Source organism: Salvelinus fontinalis, chromosome 24, assembly GCF_029448725.1.
Source record: "Salvelinus fontinalis isolate EN_2023a chromosome 24, ASM2944872v1, whole genome shotgun sequence".
Taxonomy (NCBI): Eukaryota; Metazoa; Chordata; class Actinopteri; order Salmoniformes; family Salmonidae; genus Salvelinus; species Salvelinus fontinalis.
In genome coordinates, this window is record NC_074688.1 from 41,595,088 (window position 1) to 41,615,651 (window position 20,564).

General features: G+C 40.5%; 1 protein-coding gene across 1 annotated transcript in view; it reads left to right on the plus strand.

Moving 5' to 3' along the window:
- The window catches only part of LOC129822452 (WD repeat-containing protein 49-like), a gene marked incomplete at its 5' end in the record, with an annotated part of 64,222 nt that extends 48,168 nt beyond the window's left edge, over window positions 1-16,054 (plus strand). The window contains 5 exons of the mRNA XM_055880742.1: window positions 903-1,177; window positions 14,304-14,425; window positions 14,633-14,776; window positions 14,915-15,053; window positions 15,149-16,054. Coding sequence (XP_055736717.1) covers window positions 903-1,177; window positions 14,304-14,425; window positions 14,633-14,776; window positions 14,915-15,053; window positions 15,149-15,185 — 717 coding nt within the window. The remainder of the gene's footprint in view (window positions 1-902; window positions 1,178-14,303; window positions 14,426-14,632; window positions 14,777-14,914; window positions 15,054-15,148) is intronic.
- Window positions 16,055-20,564: the final 4,510 nt, after the last annotated feature.

Here is a 20,564-nt window from a genome sequence, read left to right on the forward strand (position 1 = left end):
TCTTGGGCAAAGGATCCTTTCTTGGGTCTAATCGTCTTTTGGTGGAAAGCTGTCCTCTTGCCATGTGGAAATGCCAACTGCGTTCAGCATGAACTGGAAGCGTGCCCAGCGATTCACAGCGTTTCAGAAATAAATGTCCCAAAATCGCACTAAACGGATATAAATTGCTATAAAACGCTTTAAATGAACTACCTTATGATGTTTTTAACTCCTATAACGAGTCTTAACATGACCGGAGAAAGATTACTCCCAACACTAATGCTTGGAACAGGTGCGGGTCGGTGTCCTCCAGGCGCATGACGCAGCTCCAAAAGAGTGACTAGCTACAGGGTTTTTTAATTTATAGTGCCTGTGAACGCGCAATCGACCCCATTCAAATCGTCATCACGTAAAGGCATCCAGGGGAAGACGTAAGCAGTGTCCGTATACTCATAGGAATAACATTGGCTTTAAAACTGACTCCAGAACAGTGGCCAAAATTTCTGAAATCTGACTCCATGTCAGGGAAATTGCTGTAGAATGGGTTCTGTTCCACTTAGAGACAAAATTTAAACTCCTATAGAAACTATAGACTGTTTTCTATCCAATAATAATAATAATATGCATATTGTACGATCAAGAATTTTGTAGGAAGCCGTTTCAAAAATTACACGATTACCATAAATAGTGACAACAGCGCCCCCAGCCTCAACAGGTTAACCACTCTGGTAGATCTGGTAGACAGTGTTAACCACTCTGGTAGATCTGGTAGACAGTGTTTATCACTCTGACTGAGTGTGTGTACAGTATGTGGGGATGTGTGTGGTTGATGAATCAGAAGTGAAATCCGGACTAAACTCTCTTTACAAGGGTGTTTGTAAAAAAGATTTTACCCCCCCCCCCACACACACACACATCTTTAGGAGGAGCACTGGCGTTTGGATGGGCCTCGATCTGTCCAAGTGGGAGAAGGAGAGCCTAGAGAGGGGACAGTGTCACCGCAGAGCCCCAGTGGTACAGACCCTGAGTTTGACAGCCAACCCCCCAAGATGCGGGAGGAGAGAAGGGCAGTAGTGGAGACAGAGGAGGCTGGAGACAACACAGGCCTGGAGACAGAGGAGGCTGGAGACAACACAGGCCTGGACACAGAGGAGGCTGGAGACAACACAGGCCTGGAGAGAGAGGAGCTGGGGACATTGTAAGTTCCCACTGTGTCACAGCAAGACATTCTGAGCTTTATGATGCTAATACGTCCTGAAAAGGACTGTTCTGTGCACAGCTATAAAACCCACTGGAGACAAATAGACTGAACATACTGTACACAGCTATAAAACCCACTGGAGACAAATAGACTGAACATACTGTACACAGCTATAAAACCCACTGGAGACAAATAGACTGAACATACTGTACACAGCTATAAAACACACTGGAGACAAATAGACTGAACATACTGTACACACTGGAGACAAATAGACTGAACATACTGTACACAGCTATAAAACACACTGGAGACAAATAGACTGAACATACTGTACACAGCTATAAAACCCACTGGAGACAAATAGACTGAACATACTGTACACAGCTATAAAACACACTGGAGACAAATAGACTGAACATACTGTACACAGCTATAAAACACACTGGAGACAAATAGACTGAACATACTGTACACAGCTAGGAAACCCCTGGAGACAAATAGACTGAACATACTGTACACACTGGAGACAAATAGACTGAACACACTGTACACAGCTAGGAAACCCCTGGAGACAAATAGACTGAACATACTGTACACAGCTATAAAACCCACTGGAGACAAATAGACTGAACACACTGTACACAGCTAGGAAACCCCTGGAGACAAATAGACTGAACATACTGTACACAGCTATAAAACCCACTGGAGACAAATAGACTGAACACACTGTACACAGCTAGGAAACCCCTGGAGACAAATAGACTGAACACACTGTACACAGCTATAAAACCCACTGGAGACAAATAGACTGAACATACTGTACACAGCTATAAAACCCACTGGAGACAAATAGACTGAACACAGCTATAAAACCCACTGGAGACAAATAGACTGAACATACTGTACACACTGGAGACAAATAGACTGAACATACTGTACACAGCTATAAAACACACTGGAGACAAATAGACTGAACATACTGAACACAGCTATAAAACACACTGGAGACAAATAGACTGAACATACTGTACACAGCTATAAAACCCACTGGAGACAAATAGACTGAACACACTGTACACAGCTATAAAACCCACTGGAGACAAATAGACTGAACATACTGTACACAGCTAGGAAACCCCTGGAGACAAATAGACTGAACATACTGTACACAGCTATAAAACCCACTGGAGACAAATAGACTGAACACAGCTATAAAACCCACTGGAGACAAATAGACTGAACATACTGTACACACTGGAGACAAATAGACTGAACATACTGTACACAGCTAGGAAACCCCTGGAGACAAATAGACTGAACATACTGTACACAGCTATAAAACCCACTGGAGACAAATAGACTGAACATACTGTACACAGCTAGGAAACCCCTGGAGACAAATAGACTGAACACAGCTATAAAACCCACTGGAGACAAATAGACTGAACATACTGTACACACTGGAGACAAATAGACTGAACATACTGTACACAGCTATAAAACCCACTGGAGACAAATAGACTGAACATACTGTACACAGCTAGGAAACCCACTGGAGACAAATAGACTGAACATACTGTACACAGCTATAAAACCCACTGGAGACAAATAGACTGAACATACTGTACACAGCTATAAAACCCACTGGAGACAAATAGACTGAACATACTGTACACAGCTATAAAACCCACTGGAGACAAATAGACTGAACATACTGTACACACTGGAGACAAATAGACTGAACATACTGTACACAGCTATAAAACCCACTGGAGACAAATAGACTGAACATACTGTACACAGCTATAAAACCCACTGGAGACAAATAGACTGAACATACTGTACACAGCTAGGAAACCCCTGGAGACAAATAGACTGAACATACTGTACACAGCTATAAAACCCCTGGAGACAAATAGACTGAACATACTGTACACAGCTAGGAAACCCCTGGAGACAAATAGACTGAACATACTGTACACAGCTATAAAACCCCTGGAGACAAATAGACTGAACATACTGTACACAGCTAGGAAACCCCTGGAGACAAATAGACTGAACATACTGTACACAGCTAGGAAACCCCTGGAGACAAATAGACTGAACACACTGTACACAGCTATAAAACCCACTGGAGACAAATAGACTGAACATACTGTACACAGCTATAAAACACACTGGAGACAAATAGACTGAACATACTGTACACAGCTATAAAACACACTGGAGACAAATAGACTGAACATACTGTACACAGCTATAAAACACACTGGAGACAAATTGACTGAACATACTGTACACAGCTAGGAAACCCCTGGAGACAAATAGACTGAACATACTGTACACAGCTATAAAACACACTGGAGACAAATAGACTGAACATACTGTACACAGCTAGGAAACCCACTGGAGACAAATAGACTGAACACAGCTATAAAACACACTGGAGACAAATAGACTGAACATACTGTACACAGCTAGGAAACCCACTGGAGACAAATAGACTGAACATACTGTACACAGCTAGGAAACCCCTGGAGACAAATAGACTGAACATACTGTACACAGCTATAAAACACACTGGAGACAAATAGACTGAACATACTGTACACAGCTAGGAAACCCACTGGAGACAAATAGACTGAACACAGCTATAAAACACACTGGAGACAAATAGACTGAACATACTGTACACAGCTAGGAAACCCACTGGAGACAAATAGACTGAACATACTGTACACAGCTAGGAAACCCCTGGAGACAAATAGACTGAACATACTGTACACAGCTATAAAACACACTGGAGACAAATAGACTGAACACACTGTACACACTGGAGACAAATAGACTGAACATACTGTACACAGCTATAAAACACACTGGAGACAAATAGACTGAACACACTGTACACAGCTATAAAACCCACTGGAGACAAATAGACTGAACATACTGTACACAGCTATAAAACACACTGGAGACAAATAGACTGAACACACTGTACACAGCTATAAAACCCACTGGAGACAAATAGACTGAACATACTGTACACAGCTATAAAACCCACTGGAGACAAATTGACTGAACATACTGTACACAGCTAGGAAACCCCTGGAGACAAATAGACTGAACATACTGTACACAGCTATAAAACACACTGGAGACAAATAGACTGAACACACTGTACACAGCTATAAAACCCACTGGAGACAAATAGACTGAACATACTGTACACAGCTATAAAACACACTGGAGACAAATAGACTGAACACACTGTACACAGCTATAAAACCCACTGGAGACAAATAGACTGAACATACTGTACACAGCTATAAAACCCACTGGAGACAAATTGACTGAACATACTGTACACAGCTAGGAAACCCCTGGAGACAAATAGACTGAACATACTGTACACAGCTATAAAACCCACTGGAGACAAATAGACTGAACACACTGTACACACTGGAGACAAATAGACTGAACATACTGTACACAGCTATAAAACCCACTGGAGACAAATAGACTGAACATACTGTACACAGCTATAAAACACACTGGAGACAAATAGACTGAACATACTGTACACAGCTATAAAACCCACTGGAGACAAATAGACTGAACACACTGTACACAGCTATAAAACCCACTGGAGACAAATAGACTGAACATACTGTACACAGCTATAAAACCCACTGGAGACAAATAGACTGAACATACTGTACACAGCTAGGAAACCCCTGGAGACAAATAGACTGAACATACTGTACACAGCTATAAAACCCACTGGAGACAAATTGACTGAACATACTGTACACAGCTAGGAAACCCACTGGAGACAAATAGACTGAACACAGCTATAAAACCCCTGGAGACAAATAGACTGAACATACTGTACACAGCTATAAAACCCACTGGAGACAAATTGACTGAACATACTGTACACAGCTATAAAACCCACTGGAGACAAATAGACTGAACACACTGTACACAGCTATAAAACCCACTGGAGACAAATAGACTGAACATACTGTACACAGCTATAAAACCCACTGGAGACAAATAGACTGAACATACTGTACACAGCTATAAAACCCACTGGAGACAAATAGACTGAACATACTGTACACACTGGAGACAAATAGACTGAACATACTGTACACAGCTAGGAAACCCCTGGAGACAAATTGACTGAACATACTGTACACACTGGAGACAAATAGACTGAACATACTGTACACAGCTATAAAACCCACTGGAGACAAATAGACTGAACACACTGTACACACTGGAGACAAATAGACTGAACATACTGTACACAGCTATAAAACCCACTGGAGACAAATAGACTGAACATACTGTACACAGCTATAAAACACACTGGAGACAAATAGACTGAACATACTGTACACAGCTAGGAAACCCCTGGAGACAAATTGACTGAACACAGCTATAAAACCCCCTGGAGACAAATAGACTGAACATACTGTACACAGCTATAAAACCCACTGGAGACAAATAGACTGAACATACTGTACACAGCTAGGAAACCCCTGGAGACAAATAGACTGAACATACTGTACACAGCTATAAAACCCACTGGAGACAAATAGACTGAACATACTGTACACAGCTAGGAAACCCCTGGAGACAAATAGACTGAACACAGCTATAAAACACACTGGAGACAAATAGACTGAACATACTGTACACAGCTATAAAACACACTGGAGACAAATAGACTGAACATACTGTACACACTGGAGACAAATAGACTGAACACACTGTACACAGCTATAAAACCCACTGGAGACAAATAGACTGAACATACTGTACACAGCTATAAAACCCACTGGAGACAAATAGACTGAACATACTGTACACAGCTATAAAACCCACTGGAGACAAATAGACTGAACATACTGTACACAGCTATAAAACCCACTGGAGACAAATAGACTGAACACACTGTACACAGCTATAAAACACACTGGAGACAAATAGACTGAACATACTGTACACAGCTATAAAACCCACTGGAGACAAATAGACTGAACATACTGTACACAGCTAGGAAACCCCTGGAGACAAATTGACTGAACATACTGTACACAGCTAGGAAACCCCTGGAGACAAATAGACTGAACATACTGTACACAGCTATAAAACCCACTGGAGACAAATAGACTGAACATACTGTACACAGCTAGGAAACCCCTGGAGACAAATAGACTGAACATACTGTACACAGCTATAAAACCCACTGGAGACAAATAGACTGAACACAGCTATAAAACCCCCTGGAGACAAATAGACTGAACATACTGTACACAGCTATAAAACCCACTGGAGACAAATAGACTGAACATACTGTACACAGCTATAAAACACACTGGAGACAAATAGACTGAACACACTGTACACAGCTATAAAACACACTGGAGACAAATAGACTGAACATACTGTACACACTGGAGACAAATAGACTGAACATACTGTACACAGCTATAAAACCCACTGGAGACAAATAGACTGAACATACTGTACACAGCTAGGAAACCCCTGGAGACAAATTGACTGAACATACTGTACACAGCTAGGAAACCCCTGGAGACAAATAGACTGAACATACTGTACACAGCTATAAAACCCACTGGAGACAAATAGACTGAACATACTGTACACAGCTATAAAACCCACTGGAGACAAATAGACTGAACACAGCTATAAAACCCCCTGGAGACAAATAGACTGAACATACTGTACACAGCTATAAAACCCACTGGAGACAAATAGACTGAACATACTGTACACAGCTATAAAACACACTGGAGACAAATAGACTGAACACACTGTACACAGCTATAAAACACACTGGAGACAAATAGACTGAACATACTGTACACAGCTATAAAACACACTGGAGACAAATAGACTGAACACACTGTACACACTGGAGACAAATAGACTGAACATACTGTACACAGCTATAAAACCCACTGGAGACAAATAGACTGAACATACTGTACACAGCTATAAAACCCACTGGAGACAAATAGACTGAACATACTGTACACAGCTATAAAACCCACTGGAGACAAATAGACTGAACACACTGTACACAGCTATAAAACACACTGGAGACAAATAGACTGAACATACTGTACACAGCTATAAAACACACTGGAGACAAATAGACTGAACACACTGTACACAGCTATAAAACCCCTGGAGACAAATAGACTGAACATACTGTACACAGCTATAAAACCCACTGGAGACAAATAGACTGAACATACTGTACACAGCTATAAAACACACTGGAGACAAATAGACTGAACATACTGTACACAGCTATAAAACACACTGGAGACAAATAGACTGAACATACTGTACACACTGGAGACAAATAGACTGAACACACTGTACACAGCTATAAAACCCACTGGAGACAAATAGACTGAACATACTGTACACAGCTATAAAACCCACTGGAGACAAATTGACTGAACATACTGTACACAGCTATAAAACCCACTGGAGACAAATAGACTGAACATACTGTACACACTGGAGACAAATAGACTGAACATACTGTACACAGCTATAAAACCCACTGGAGACAAATAGACTGAACACACTGTACACAGCTATAAAACACACTGGAGACAAATAGACTGAACATACTGTACACAGCTATAAAACACACTGGAGACAAATAGACTGAACATACTGTACACAGCTATAAAACCCACTGGAGACAAATAGACTGAACATACTGTACACAGCTATAAAACACACTGGAGACAAATAGACTGAACACACTGTACACAGCTATAAAACACACTGGAGACAAATAGACTGAACATACTGTACACAGCTATAAAACCCACTGGAGACAATTGACTGAACATACTGTACACAGCTATAAAACCCACTGGAGACAAATAGACTGAACATACTGTACACACTGGAGACAAATAGACTGAACATACTGTACACAGCTATAAAACCCACTGGAGACAAATAGACTGAACACACTGTACACAGCTATAAAACCCACTGGAGACAAATAGACTGAACATACTGTACACAGCTATAAAACCCACTGGAGACAAATAGACTGAACATACTGTACACAGCTAGGAAACCCCTGGAGACAAATAGACTGAACATACTGTACACAGCTATAAAACAAACTGGAGACAAATAGACTGAACATACTGTACACAGCTATAAAACCCACTGGAGACAAATAGACTGAACACACTGTACACAGCTAGGAAACCCCTGGAGACAAATTGACTGAACATACTGTACACAGCTATAAAACCCACTGGAGACAAATAGACTGAACACAGCTATAAAACCCACTGGAGACAAATAGACTGAACACACTGTACACAGCTAGGAAACCCCTGGAGACAAATAGACTGAACATACTGTACACAGCTATAAAACCCACTGGAGACAAATAGACTGAACATACTGTACACAGCTATAAAACCCACTGGAGACAAATAGACTGAACACACTGTACACACTGGAGACAAATAGACTGAACACACTGTACACAGCTATAAAACACACTGGAGACAAATAGACTGAACATACTGTACACAGCTAGGAAACCCCTGGAGACAAATAGACTGAACACACTGTACACAGCTAGGAAACCCCTGGAGACAAATAGACTGAACATACTGTACACAGCTAGGAAACCCACTGGAGACAAATAGACTGAACATACTGTACACAGCTATAAAACACACTGGAGACAAATAGACTGAACATACTGTACACAGCTAGGAAACCCCTGGAGACAAATAGACTGAACACACTGTACACAGCTAGGAAACCCCTGGAGACAAATAGACTGAACATACTGTACACAGCTAGGAAACCCACTGGAGACAAATAGACTGAACACACTGTACACAGCTAGGAAACCCCTGGAGACAAATAGACTGAACATACTGTACACAGCTAGGAAACCCACTGGAGACAAATAGACTGAACATACTGTACACAGCTATAAAACACACTGGAGACAAATAGACTGAACATACTGTACACAGCTATAAAACACACTGGAGACAAATAGACTGAACATACTGTACACACTGGAGACAAATAGACTGAACATACTGTACACAGCTAGGAAACCCCTGGAGACAAATAGACTGAACATACTGTACACAGCTATAAAACCCACTGGAGACAAATAGACTGAACATACTGTACACAGCTAGGAAACACACTGGAGACAAATAGACTGAACACACTGTACACAGCTAGGAAACCCCTGGAGACAAATAGACTGAACACACTGTACACAGCTAGGAAACACACTGGAGACAAATAGACTGAACACACTGTACACAGCTAGGAAACCCCTGGAGACAAATAGACTGAACACACTGTACACAGCTAGGAAACCCCTGGAGACAAATAGACTGAACACACTGTACACAGCTAGGAAACCCCTGGAGACAAATAGACTGAACACACTGTACACAGCTAGGAAACACACTGGAGACAAATAGACTGAACACACTGTACACAGCTAGGAAACCCCTGGAGACAAATAGACTGAACACACTGTACACAGCTAGGAAACCCCTGGAGACACATAGACTGAACACACTGTACACAGCTAGGAAACCCCTGGAGACAAATAGACTGAACACACTGTACACAGCTAGGAAACACACTGGAGACAAATAGACTGAACATACTGTACACAGCTAGGAAACCCCTGGAGACAAATAGACTGAACATACTGTACACAGCTATAAAACACACTGGAGACAAATTGACTGAACATACTGTACACAGCTAGGAAACCCCTGGAGACAAATAGACTGAACATACTGTACACAGCTATAAAACCCACTGGAGACAAATAGACTGAACATACTGTACACAGCTATAAAACACACTGGAGACAAATAGACTGAACACACTGTACACAGCTATAAAACCCCCTGGAGACAAATAGACTGAACACAGCTATAAAACCCACTGGAGACAAATAGACTGAACATACTGTACACAGCTATAAAACACACTGGAGACAAATAGACTGAACACACTGTACACAGCTATAAAACCCCCTGGAGACAAATAGACTGAACACAGCTATAAAACCCACTGGAGACAAATAGACTGAACACAGCTATAAAACACACTGGAGACAAATAGACTGAACATACTGTACACAGCTATAAAACCCACTGGAGACAAATAGACTGAACATACTGTACACAGCTATAAAACCCACTGGAGACAAATAGACTGAACATACTGTACACAGCTATAAAACACACTGGAGACAAATAGACTGAACACAGCTATAAAACCCCCTGGAGACAAATAGACTGAACACAGCTATAAAACCCCCTGGAGACAAATAGACTGAACACAGCTATAAAACCCCCTGGAGACAAATAGACTGAACACAGCTATAAAACCCCCTGGAGACAAATAGACTGAACATACTGTACACAGCTATAAAACCCACTGGAGACAAATAGACTGAACATACTGTACACAGCTATAAAACACACTGGAGACAAATAGACTGAACATACTGTACACAGCTAGGAAACCCCTGGAGACAAATAGACTGAACATACTGTACACAGCTATAAAACCCCCTGGAGACAAATAGACTGAACACAGCTATAAAACCCACTGGAGACAAATAGACTGAACATACTGTACACACTGGAGACAAATAGACTGAACATACTGTACACAGCTATAAAACCCACTGGAGACAAATAGACTGAACATACTGTACACAGCTATAAAACACACTGGAGACAAATAGACTGAACACACTGTACACACTGGAGACAAATAGACTGAACACACTGTACACACTGGAGACAAATAGACTGAACACACTGTACACAGCTATAAAACACACTGGAGACAAATAGACTGAACACACTGTACACAGCTATAAAACCCACTGGAGACAAATTGACTGAACATACTGTACACAGCTAGGAAACCCCTGGAGACAAATAGACTGAACATACTGTACACAGCTATAAAACCCACTGGAGACAAATAGACTGAACATACTGTACACAGCTATAAAACACACTGGAGACAAATAGACTGAACATACTGTACACAGCTATAAAACCCACTGGAGACAAATAGACTGAACACACTGTACACAGCTATAAAACCCCCTGGAGACAAATAGACTGAACATACTGTACACACTGGAGACAAATTGACTGAACATACTGTACACAGCTATAAAACACACTGGAGACAAATAGACTGAACATACTGTACACAGCTATAAAACCCCCTGGAGACAAATAGACTGAACACACTGTACACAGCTAGGAAACCCACTGGAGACAAATAGACTGAACATACTGTACACAGCTATAAAACCCACTGGAGACAAATAGACTGAACATACTGTACACAGCTAGGAAACCCACTGGAGACAAATAGACTGAACATACTGTACACAGCTATAAAACCCACTGGAGACAAATAGACTGAACATACTGTACACAGCTATAAAACCCACTGGAGACAAATAGACTGAACATACTGTACACAGCTATAAAACACACTGGAGACAAATAGACTGAACACACTGTACACACTGGAGACAAATAGACTGAACATACTGTACACAGCTATAAAACACACTGGAGACAAATAGACTGAACATACTGAACACAGCTATAAAACACACTGGAGACAAATAGACTGAACATACTGTACACAGCTATAAAACACACTGGAGACAAATAGACTGAACACAGCTATAAAACCCCCTGGAGACAAATAGACTGAACACAGCTATAAAACACACTGGAGACAAATAGACTGAACATACTGTACACAGCTATAAAACACACTGGAGACAAATAGACTGAACACACTGTACACACTGGAGACAAATAGACTGAACACACTGTACACAGCTATAAAACCCCCTGGAGACAAATAGACTGAACACACTGAACACAGCTATAAAACCCACTGGAGACAAATAGACTGAACATACTGAACACAGCTATAAAACCCACTGGAGACAAATAGACTGAACATACTGTACACAGCTATAAAACCCACTGGAGACAAATAGACTGAACATACTGTACACAGCTATAAAACACACTGGAGACAAATTGACTGAACATACTGTACACACTGGAGACAAATAGACTGAACACACTGTACACACTGGAGACAAATAGACTGAACACACTGTACACAGCTATAAAACCCACTGGAGACAAATAGACTGAACATACTGAACACAGCTATAAAACCCACTGGAGACAAATAGACTGAACATACTGTACACAGCTATAAAACCCACTGGAGACAAATAGACTGAACATACTGTACACAGCTATAAAACACACTGGAGACAAATTGACTGAACATACTGTACACACTGGAGACAAATAGACTGAACACACTGTACACAGCTATAAAACCCACTGGAGACAAATAGACTGAACACACTGTACACAGCTATAAAACACACTGGAGACAAATAGACTGAACACACTGTACACAGCTATAAAACACACTGGAGACAAATTGACTGAACATACTGTACACAGCTATAAAACCCACTGGAGACAAATAGACTGAACACACTGTACACAGCTATAAAACACACTGGAGACAAATAGACTGAACACACTGTACACAGCTATAAAACCCACTGGAGACAAATTGACTGAACATACTGTACACAGCTAGGAAACCCACTGGAGACAAATAGACTGAACATACTGTACACAGCTAGGAAACCCACTGGAGACAAATAGACTGAACATACTGTACACACTGGAGACAAATAGACTGAACATACTGAACACAGCTATAAAACCCACTGGAGACAAATAGACTGAACATACTGTACACAGCTATAAAACACACTGGAGACAAATAGACTGAACACACTGTACACAGCTAGGAAACACACTGGAGACAAATAGACTGAACATACTGTACACAGCTATAAAACCCCCTGGAGACAAATAGACTGAACATACTGAACACACTGGAGACAAATAGACTGAACATACTGTACACAGCTATAAAACCCCCTGGAGACAAATAGACTGAACATACTGAACACACTGGAGACAAATAGACTGAACATACTGTACACAGCTATAAAACACACTGGAGACAAATTGACTGAACATACTGTACACAGCTAGGAAACCCACTGGAGACAAATAGACTGAACATACTGTACACACTGGAGACAAATAGACTGAACATACTGAACACAGCTATAAAACCCACTGGAGACAAATAGACTGAACATACTGTACACAGCTATAAAACACACTGGAGACAAATAGACTGAACACACTGTACACAGCTAGGAAACACACTGGAGACAAATAGACTGAACATACTGTACACAGCTATAAAACCCACTGGAGACAAATAGACTGAACACACTGTACACAGCTATAAAACCCACTGGAGACAAATAGACTGAACATACTGTACACAGCTATAAAACCCCCTGGAGACAAATAGACTGAACACAGCTATAAAACCCCCTGGAGACAAATAGACTGAACACAGCTATAAAACCCCTGGAGACAAATAGACTGAACACAGCTATAAAACCCCTGGAGACAAATAGACTGAACACAGCTATAAAACCCCTGGAGACAAATAGACTGAACATACTGTACACACAGGAGATGGGTACAACAACACATGACAGAATGTCTTTCATTTAGTAATTCACTGTGATGTCATGTAATGTCTGCATGATGTTTGTGTCTGCATGATGTGTGTTTCTGCATGATGTGTGTTTCTGCATGATGTGTGTTTCTGCATGATGTGTGTTTCTGCATGATGTGTGTTTCTGCATGATGTGTGTTTCTGCATGATGTGTGTATCTGCATGATGTGTGTGTCTGCATGATGTGTGTTTCTGCATGATGTGTGTGTGTGTGTGCGTGTGTGTGTGCCTGATGTTTGTGTGTGTGCCTGATGTGTGTGTGTGTGCATGATGTGTGTGGGTGTGCATGATGTGTGTTTGCGCACGATGTGTGTGTGTGCATGATGTGTGCATGATGTGTGTGTGTGTGTAGTATTCCCGGTGACTGTCCTCCTCCGAGTAGTATTTTGGGGCGGAGCTACAAGGAGAGGCGGGGCCTGAGGGTGAGTGACAGCCGACCTGGCCATAGGGAGACACCACTGAATACTGATGTTGGTAAGTCCAGACTCAGATAATGGGTTCCCTTCCTGTATTCTCATGCCTTCTATTCTCCTCTCATCTGAAGTCAGATGTGTGTGTGTGTGTGTGTGTGTGTGTGTGTGTGTGTGTGTGTGTGTGTGTGTGTGTGTGTGTGTGTGTGTGTGTGTGTGTGTGCATACATATTTCTCTACAGTCGTCAGTGTGTTTCCACTCCCTCTGTAGGCACGTTCAGTGGGCTGCGTATCGGAGAAGTACAGTCTGTAGGAGAGCTGTCCAGACCAGAGTTTATCATACACCCTCACCGCTACTTCAACCATAGAGCCAATACCAGCCCAATAATGACACCCCTACCTGCCAACACTGAGGGTACGCCCCTTATTGGTGTGAAAGACAGAAACTAAAATATCAATGCAAAGATAATATATAGTTTAGAGATAATACAGGTCTGTTGTTTTGTGGCAGACTACCTTCAGGATGTTATTCACTCTCTGTGCCCTCCTGCAGTGGTGAAGGCTGCCTTTGACGAGCAGAGTCTGTTCCCTAAAGAGCTTCTGGATGAAGAGGACAGGCCTAGCCATGGAGCCAGGAAACAGGGGAACAGGGAGAACCGGATCAACGACAGGGGGCGTGGAAGGAAGGACAGGTGAGGGAGACTGACAGTTGTGTCAGAGAACAGACGTGTGTGACCTAGCAGGACAGATTTGAACTGATCGGTCGTTGTGTTTTTTTCCTTCGTAGACAAAGAAAGGGTGGTTCCTCTCGAACCTTCAAGTGAAGACGTCATTTATATTGTTATCTACTTTATTACGTTTTAATATGACTTTTTAAATGTGTGTAAAATTAAATCTGATCAATCAAGACAAGAGTGTGTTTATGTCTCTCTTCTTCCTCTCATGAAAAAGTACTACTAAATTACTACTACACAATATCTACACAAAACCTACTGGTTTTAATCCTTGATTGCTATTGAGATGTGTAGTAAACCAGTATTGATTGATGTAGTAATTAGTGATAAATTGGGACGTTTCACGACTTGTTAGCACTTCATATTTCCTACTCAATTCTGGCATGTATTGATGGAACTAACCACTAGGCTGATGGAACATGGCATGTATTGATGGAACTAACCACTAGGCTGATGGAACATGGCATGTATTGATGGAACTAACCACTAGGCTGATGGAACATGGCATGTATTGATGGAACTAACCACTAGGCTGATGGAACATGGCATGTATTGATGGAGCTAACCACTAGGCTGATGGAACATGGCATGTATTGATGGAACTAACCACTAGGCTGATGGAACATGGCATGTATTGATGGAACTAACCACTAGGCTGATGGAACATGGCATTTATTGATGGAGCTAACCACTAGGCTGATGGAACATGGCATGTATTGATGGAGCTAACCACTAGGCTGATGGAACATGGCATGTATTGATGGAGCTAACCACTAGGCTGATGGAACATGCCAGAATTGAGGAGGAAATATGAAGTGCTCACAAGTCGAATTACAACAAAATGCCTATACATTTCTGCTGTATGCCGACTGCCATTTACCCGTGTAGTGTTGTCAGTACTGATCACTACTGATCCTTTTTCATTTCCTACATTAAACGTTTTGAATTACTATTGAAAATGGACACATTTATTACTGGTTGCCTATTCAGAATCACTATTTTTTCCTTTATTTTACTAGGAAAGTCAGTTTAAGAACAAATTATTATTTACAATGATGGCCTAGAGACTGTACTGCCTTGTTCAGGGGCAGAACAACAGATGTTATACCTTGTCAGCTCGGGGATTCGATCCAGCAACCTTTCGGTTACAAGTCCAACGCTCTAACCACTAGGCTACCTGCCTTAATTCACTAACGTGTCACTACTAGACTTATGCACATGTTCTTTCCTCAAGTTTCTAACTGTAGTTATATAATCAAACAAGAAATAATACTCTTACAGACAAAATTAAATGGGTCTATATAATGAATATGAGTTTTCGGGGTGGGCTAAAATAATTAAATATTAAAGCTTTAAACCTCTCACTAAAAGCTTCACTCATACATAAATTATCCTTAAACCCAAAATGGTTATCCAGTAGAAAGGCTCATCCGTTTTGCCTTTATACGGATTACAACGTCTCATTTCCCACTCATTGAAAAGGACATTTTGTTTAAAGTATCGTCTTTTCTTCAACAAGCCATACAAAGCTGCTGACATTTTCAGTTTTATCCTCCTGAAAAGACAGAATAAATATTACAACAAATATTATGGTTAAACTCAAATATACTGGTTAATAAAAAAGCATTCTTTATGGTTAACATAAATAAATAATTGGTATTATATTTATTAATGATATTATGAATAGAAACGGAGGAATTATGTCCCATGCAGTTATCGAATATATATGGTAATATCTTCTCAAACCAAATTTACAACCAACTGATTGCAGCATTACCACAAAAATAGAGGAGGCCAGTGGAAAAGGGAGAAGTTAGGGAACGTGTTTGCCTGCCATATATTAAAGATACAAATTGGCTGAAAGGAACTGGCATAAATAGAAAAATATAGCAGTTTTATTTGAGGACAAAAATCTTGACAGCTGTGCCACACAGGTTCCAAAATAAATGGGAAGAGATTTTCATGAAAGCGATTCCATGAAACATGGTTTATGAACTGACACAAAAACAACACGATTCAACACTGAGTTTTTCACTTGAAATTATTATACAAAATTATTTTTCAATTGAAATTATCATACAAAATTATTTTTCAATTGAAATTATTATACAAAATTATTTTTCAATTGAAATTATTATACAAAATTATTTTCCAATTGAAATTATTATACAAAATTATTGCCACCAACAGAATGCTACATATATGGGGCATACAACATTCTCAGCTCTGTAGATTTTGCTGCGAAGAGACAGAATCACTAATATAATTTGTTCTGGTATTGTCCCTATGTAGCTTGTTTCTGGTCACAGGTTCAGGAATGGTTAAAAAATCACAACATTCACTTAAAATGAACCTTACAAATTGCAGTGTTGGGTGATCTGGAAAGTCATAGTCAGTCAATAAATAATATAATAATACTCGTAGGAAAGGTTTTCATCTTTAGCTCACAATCTGTGGATACTATTGGATTAGAAAAGTTCAAAATGTATGTAAAACATCACAGATCAATTGAAAAATATATGGAACATGGAAACCAAACGAGGGTGGTCTATGGTGATAGGTGGGATGGGCTGAGAGTTGGGATTAAAGAGTTTATATTTGGTAATCTATTATTGTTATGTGACTGCTTTATATAAAAGTACCATGTATGTAAAATGTGTATGTAAAATGTATGTACAGTACGAGTCAGAAGTTTGGACACACCTACTCATTCAAGGGTTTTTCTTTATTTGTACTATTTTCTACATTGTAGAATAATAGTGAAGACATAAAAACTATGAAATAACACATATGGAATCATGTAGTAACCCAAAAAGTATTAAACAAATTAAAATATATTTTAGATTTTAGATTCTTCAAAGTAGCCACCCTTTGCCTTGATGACAGCTTTGCATTCTCTCAACCAGCTTAATGAGAAATGCTTTTCCAACAGTCTTGAAGGAGTTCCCACATGCTGAGCACTTGTTGGTTGCTTTTCCTTGACTCTGTGGTCTAACTCATCCCTAACCGTCTCAATTGGGTTGAGGTCAGGTGATTGTGGAGGCCAGGTCATCTGATGCAGTACACCATCACTCTCCTTGGTCAAATAACCCTTGCACAGCCAGGAGGTGTGTGTTGGATATTGTCCTGTTGAAAAACAAATGATTGTCCCACTAAGCACAAACCAGTTGGGATGGCATATCACTGCAGAATGCTGTGGTAGCCATGCTGGTTAAGTGTGCATTGAATTCTAAATAAATAACTGACAGTATCACCAGAAAAGCAACCCCACACCATCACACCTCCTCCTTCATGCTTCACGGTGGGAACCACACATGCGAAGATTATCCGTTCACCTTCTCTGCGTCTCACAACGACACGGTAGCTGGAACCAAAAATCTCAAATTTGGACTCATCAGACCAAAGAACAGATTTCCACCAGTCTAATGTCCATTTCTCGTGTTTCTTGGCTCAAGCAAGTCTCTTCTTCTTATTAGTGTCCTTTAGTAGTGGTTTCTTTGCATCAATTTGACCATGAAGGCCTGATTCACACAGTCTCCTCTGAACAGTTGATGTTGAGATGTGTCTGTTACTTGAACTCTGTGGAAGAAGCATTTATTTTGGGCTGCAATCTGAAGGGCAGTTAACTCTAATGAACTTATCCTCTGCAGCAGAGGAAACTCTGGGTCTTCCTTTCCTGTGGCGGTCCTCATGAGAGACAGTTTCATCAAGGTGTTTGCAACTGCACTTGAAGAAACTTTCAAAGTTCTTGACATTTTCTGCATTGACTGACCTTCATGTCTTAAAGTAACGATGGACTGTCATTTCCCTTTGCTTATTTGAGCTGTTCTTGCCATAATATGGACTTAGGGCTATCTTCTGTATACCACCCCTATCTTGTCACAACACAACTGATTGGCTCAAACGCATTAAGAAAGAAAGAAATTCCACAAATTAACTTTTAAAAAGGCACACCTTTAATTGAAATGCATTCCAGGTGACTACCTCATAAAGCTGGTTGAGAGAATGCCAAGAGTTTGCAAATCTGTCATCAAGGCAAAGGGTGGCTATATTGAAGAATCTCAAATAGAAAATATATTTTGAATTGTTTAACACATGTTTGGTTACTACATGATTCCATATGTGTTGTTTCCTAGTTTTGATGTCTTCACTATTATTCTACAATGTAGAAAATATTACAAATATAGAAAAACCCTGAAATGAGTGGGTGTGTCCAAACTTTTGACTGGTACTGTATATGTAGCAGAAAAGCTGTAAAAAAAACAACAAAAAATATATTTGTAAAAATAATAATTAAAAAAACAGAGGTCACATAAAACAACACAGAAAAACATTTGATTAACAATGTTAATCTTACCAACAATGGTCTCCAGTCAAGGGCTTCCTTGGCAACCGGTAAGTAGAATGAGTAGGTATACCAACATGAACATACAGTGCTTTCTTAGGGCATTCAGACCCCTGGACCTTTTCCACATTTTGTTACGTTACAGCCTTATTATAAAATGGATTAATAAAAAAAATCCTTAGTGGTTACATCCTGTAGAGTGGGCCTGTGTTCCACCTTAACCTGTCCCCTAACCTGACATAATCCTTACTGGTTACATCCTGTAGAGTGGGCCTGTCTTCCACCTTAACCTGTCCCCTAACCTGACAGAATCCTTAGTTGTTACATCCTGTAGAGTGGGCCTGTGTTCCTCCTTAACCTGTCCCCTAACCTGACAGAATCCTTAGTGGTTACATCCTGTAGAGTGGGCCTGTGTTCCACCTTAACCTGTCCCCTAACCTGACATAATCCTTAGTGGTTACATCCTGTAGAGTGGGCCTGTGTTCCACCTTAACCTGTCCCCTAACCCGACAGAATCATTAGTGGTTACATCCTGTAGAGTGGACCTGTGTTCCACCTTAACCTGTCCCCTAACCTGACAGAATCTTTACTGGTTACATCCTGTAGAGTGGGCCTGTGTTCCACCTTAACCTGTCCCCTAACCTGACAGAATCTTTAGTGGTTACATCCTGTAGAGTGGGCCTGTGTTCCACCTTAACCTGTCCCCTAACCCGACAGAATCCTTAGTGGTTACATCCTGTAGAGTGGGCCTGTGTTCCACATTAACCTCAAATCAAATAAAATTTTATTTGTCACATACACATGGTTAGCAGATGTTAATGCGAGTGTAGCGAAATGCTTGTGCTTCTAGTTCCGACAATGCAGTAGTAATTACCAACAAGTAATCTAACCTAACAATTCCACAACTACCACCTTATACACACAAGTGTAAGGGGATAAAGAATATGTACATAAAGATATAAGAATGAGTGATGGTACAGAACGGCATAGGCAAGATGCAGTAGATGGTATAGAGTACAGTATATACATATGAGATGAGTAATGTAGGGTATGTAAACATAAAGTGGCATAGTTTAAAGTGGCTAGTGACACATGTATTACATAAAGATGGCAAGATGCAGTCG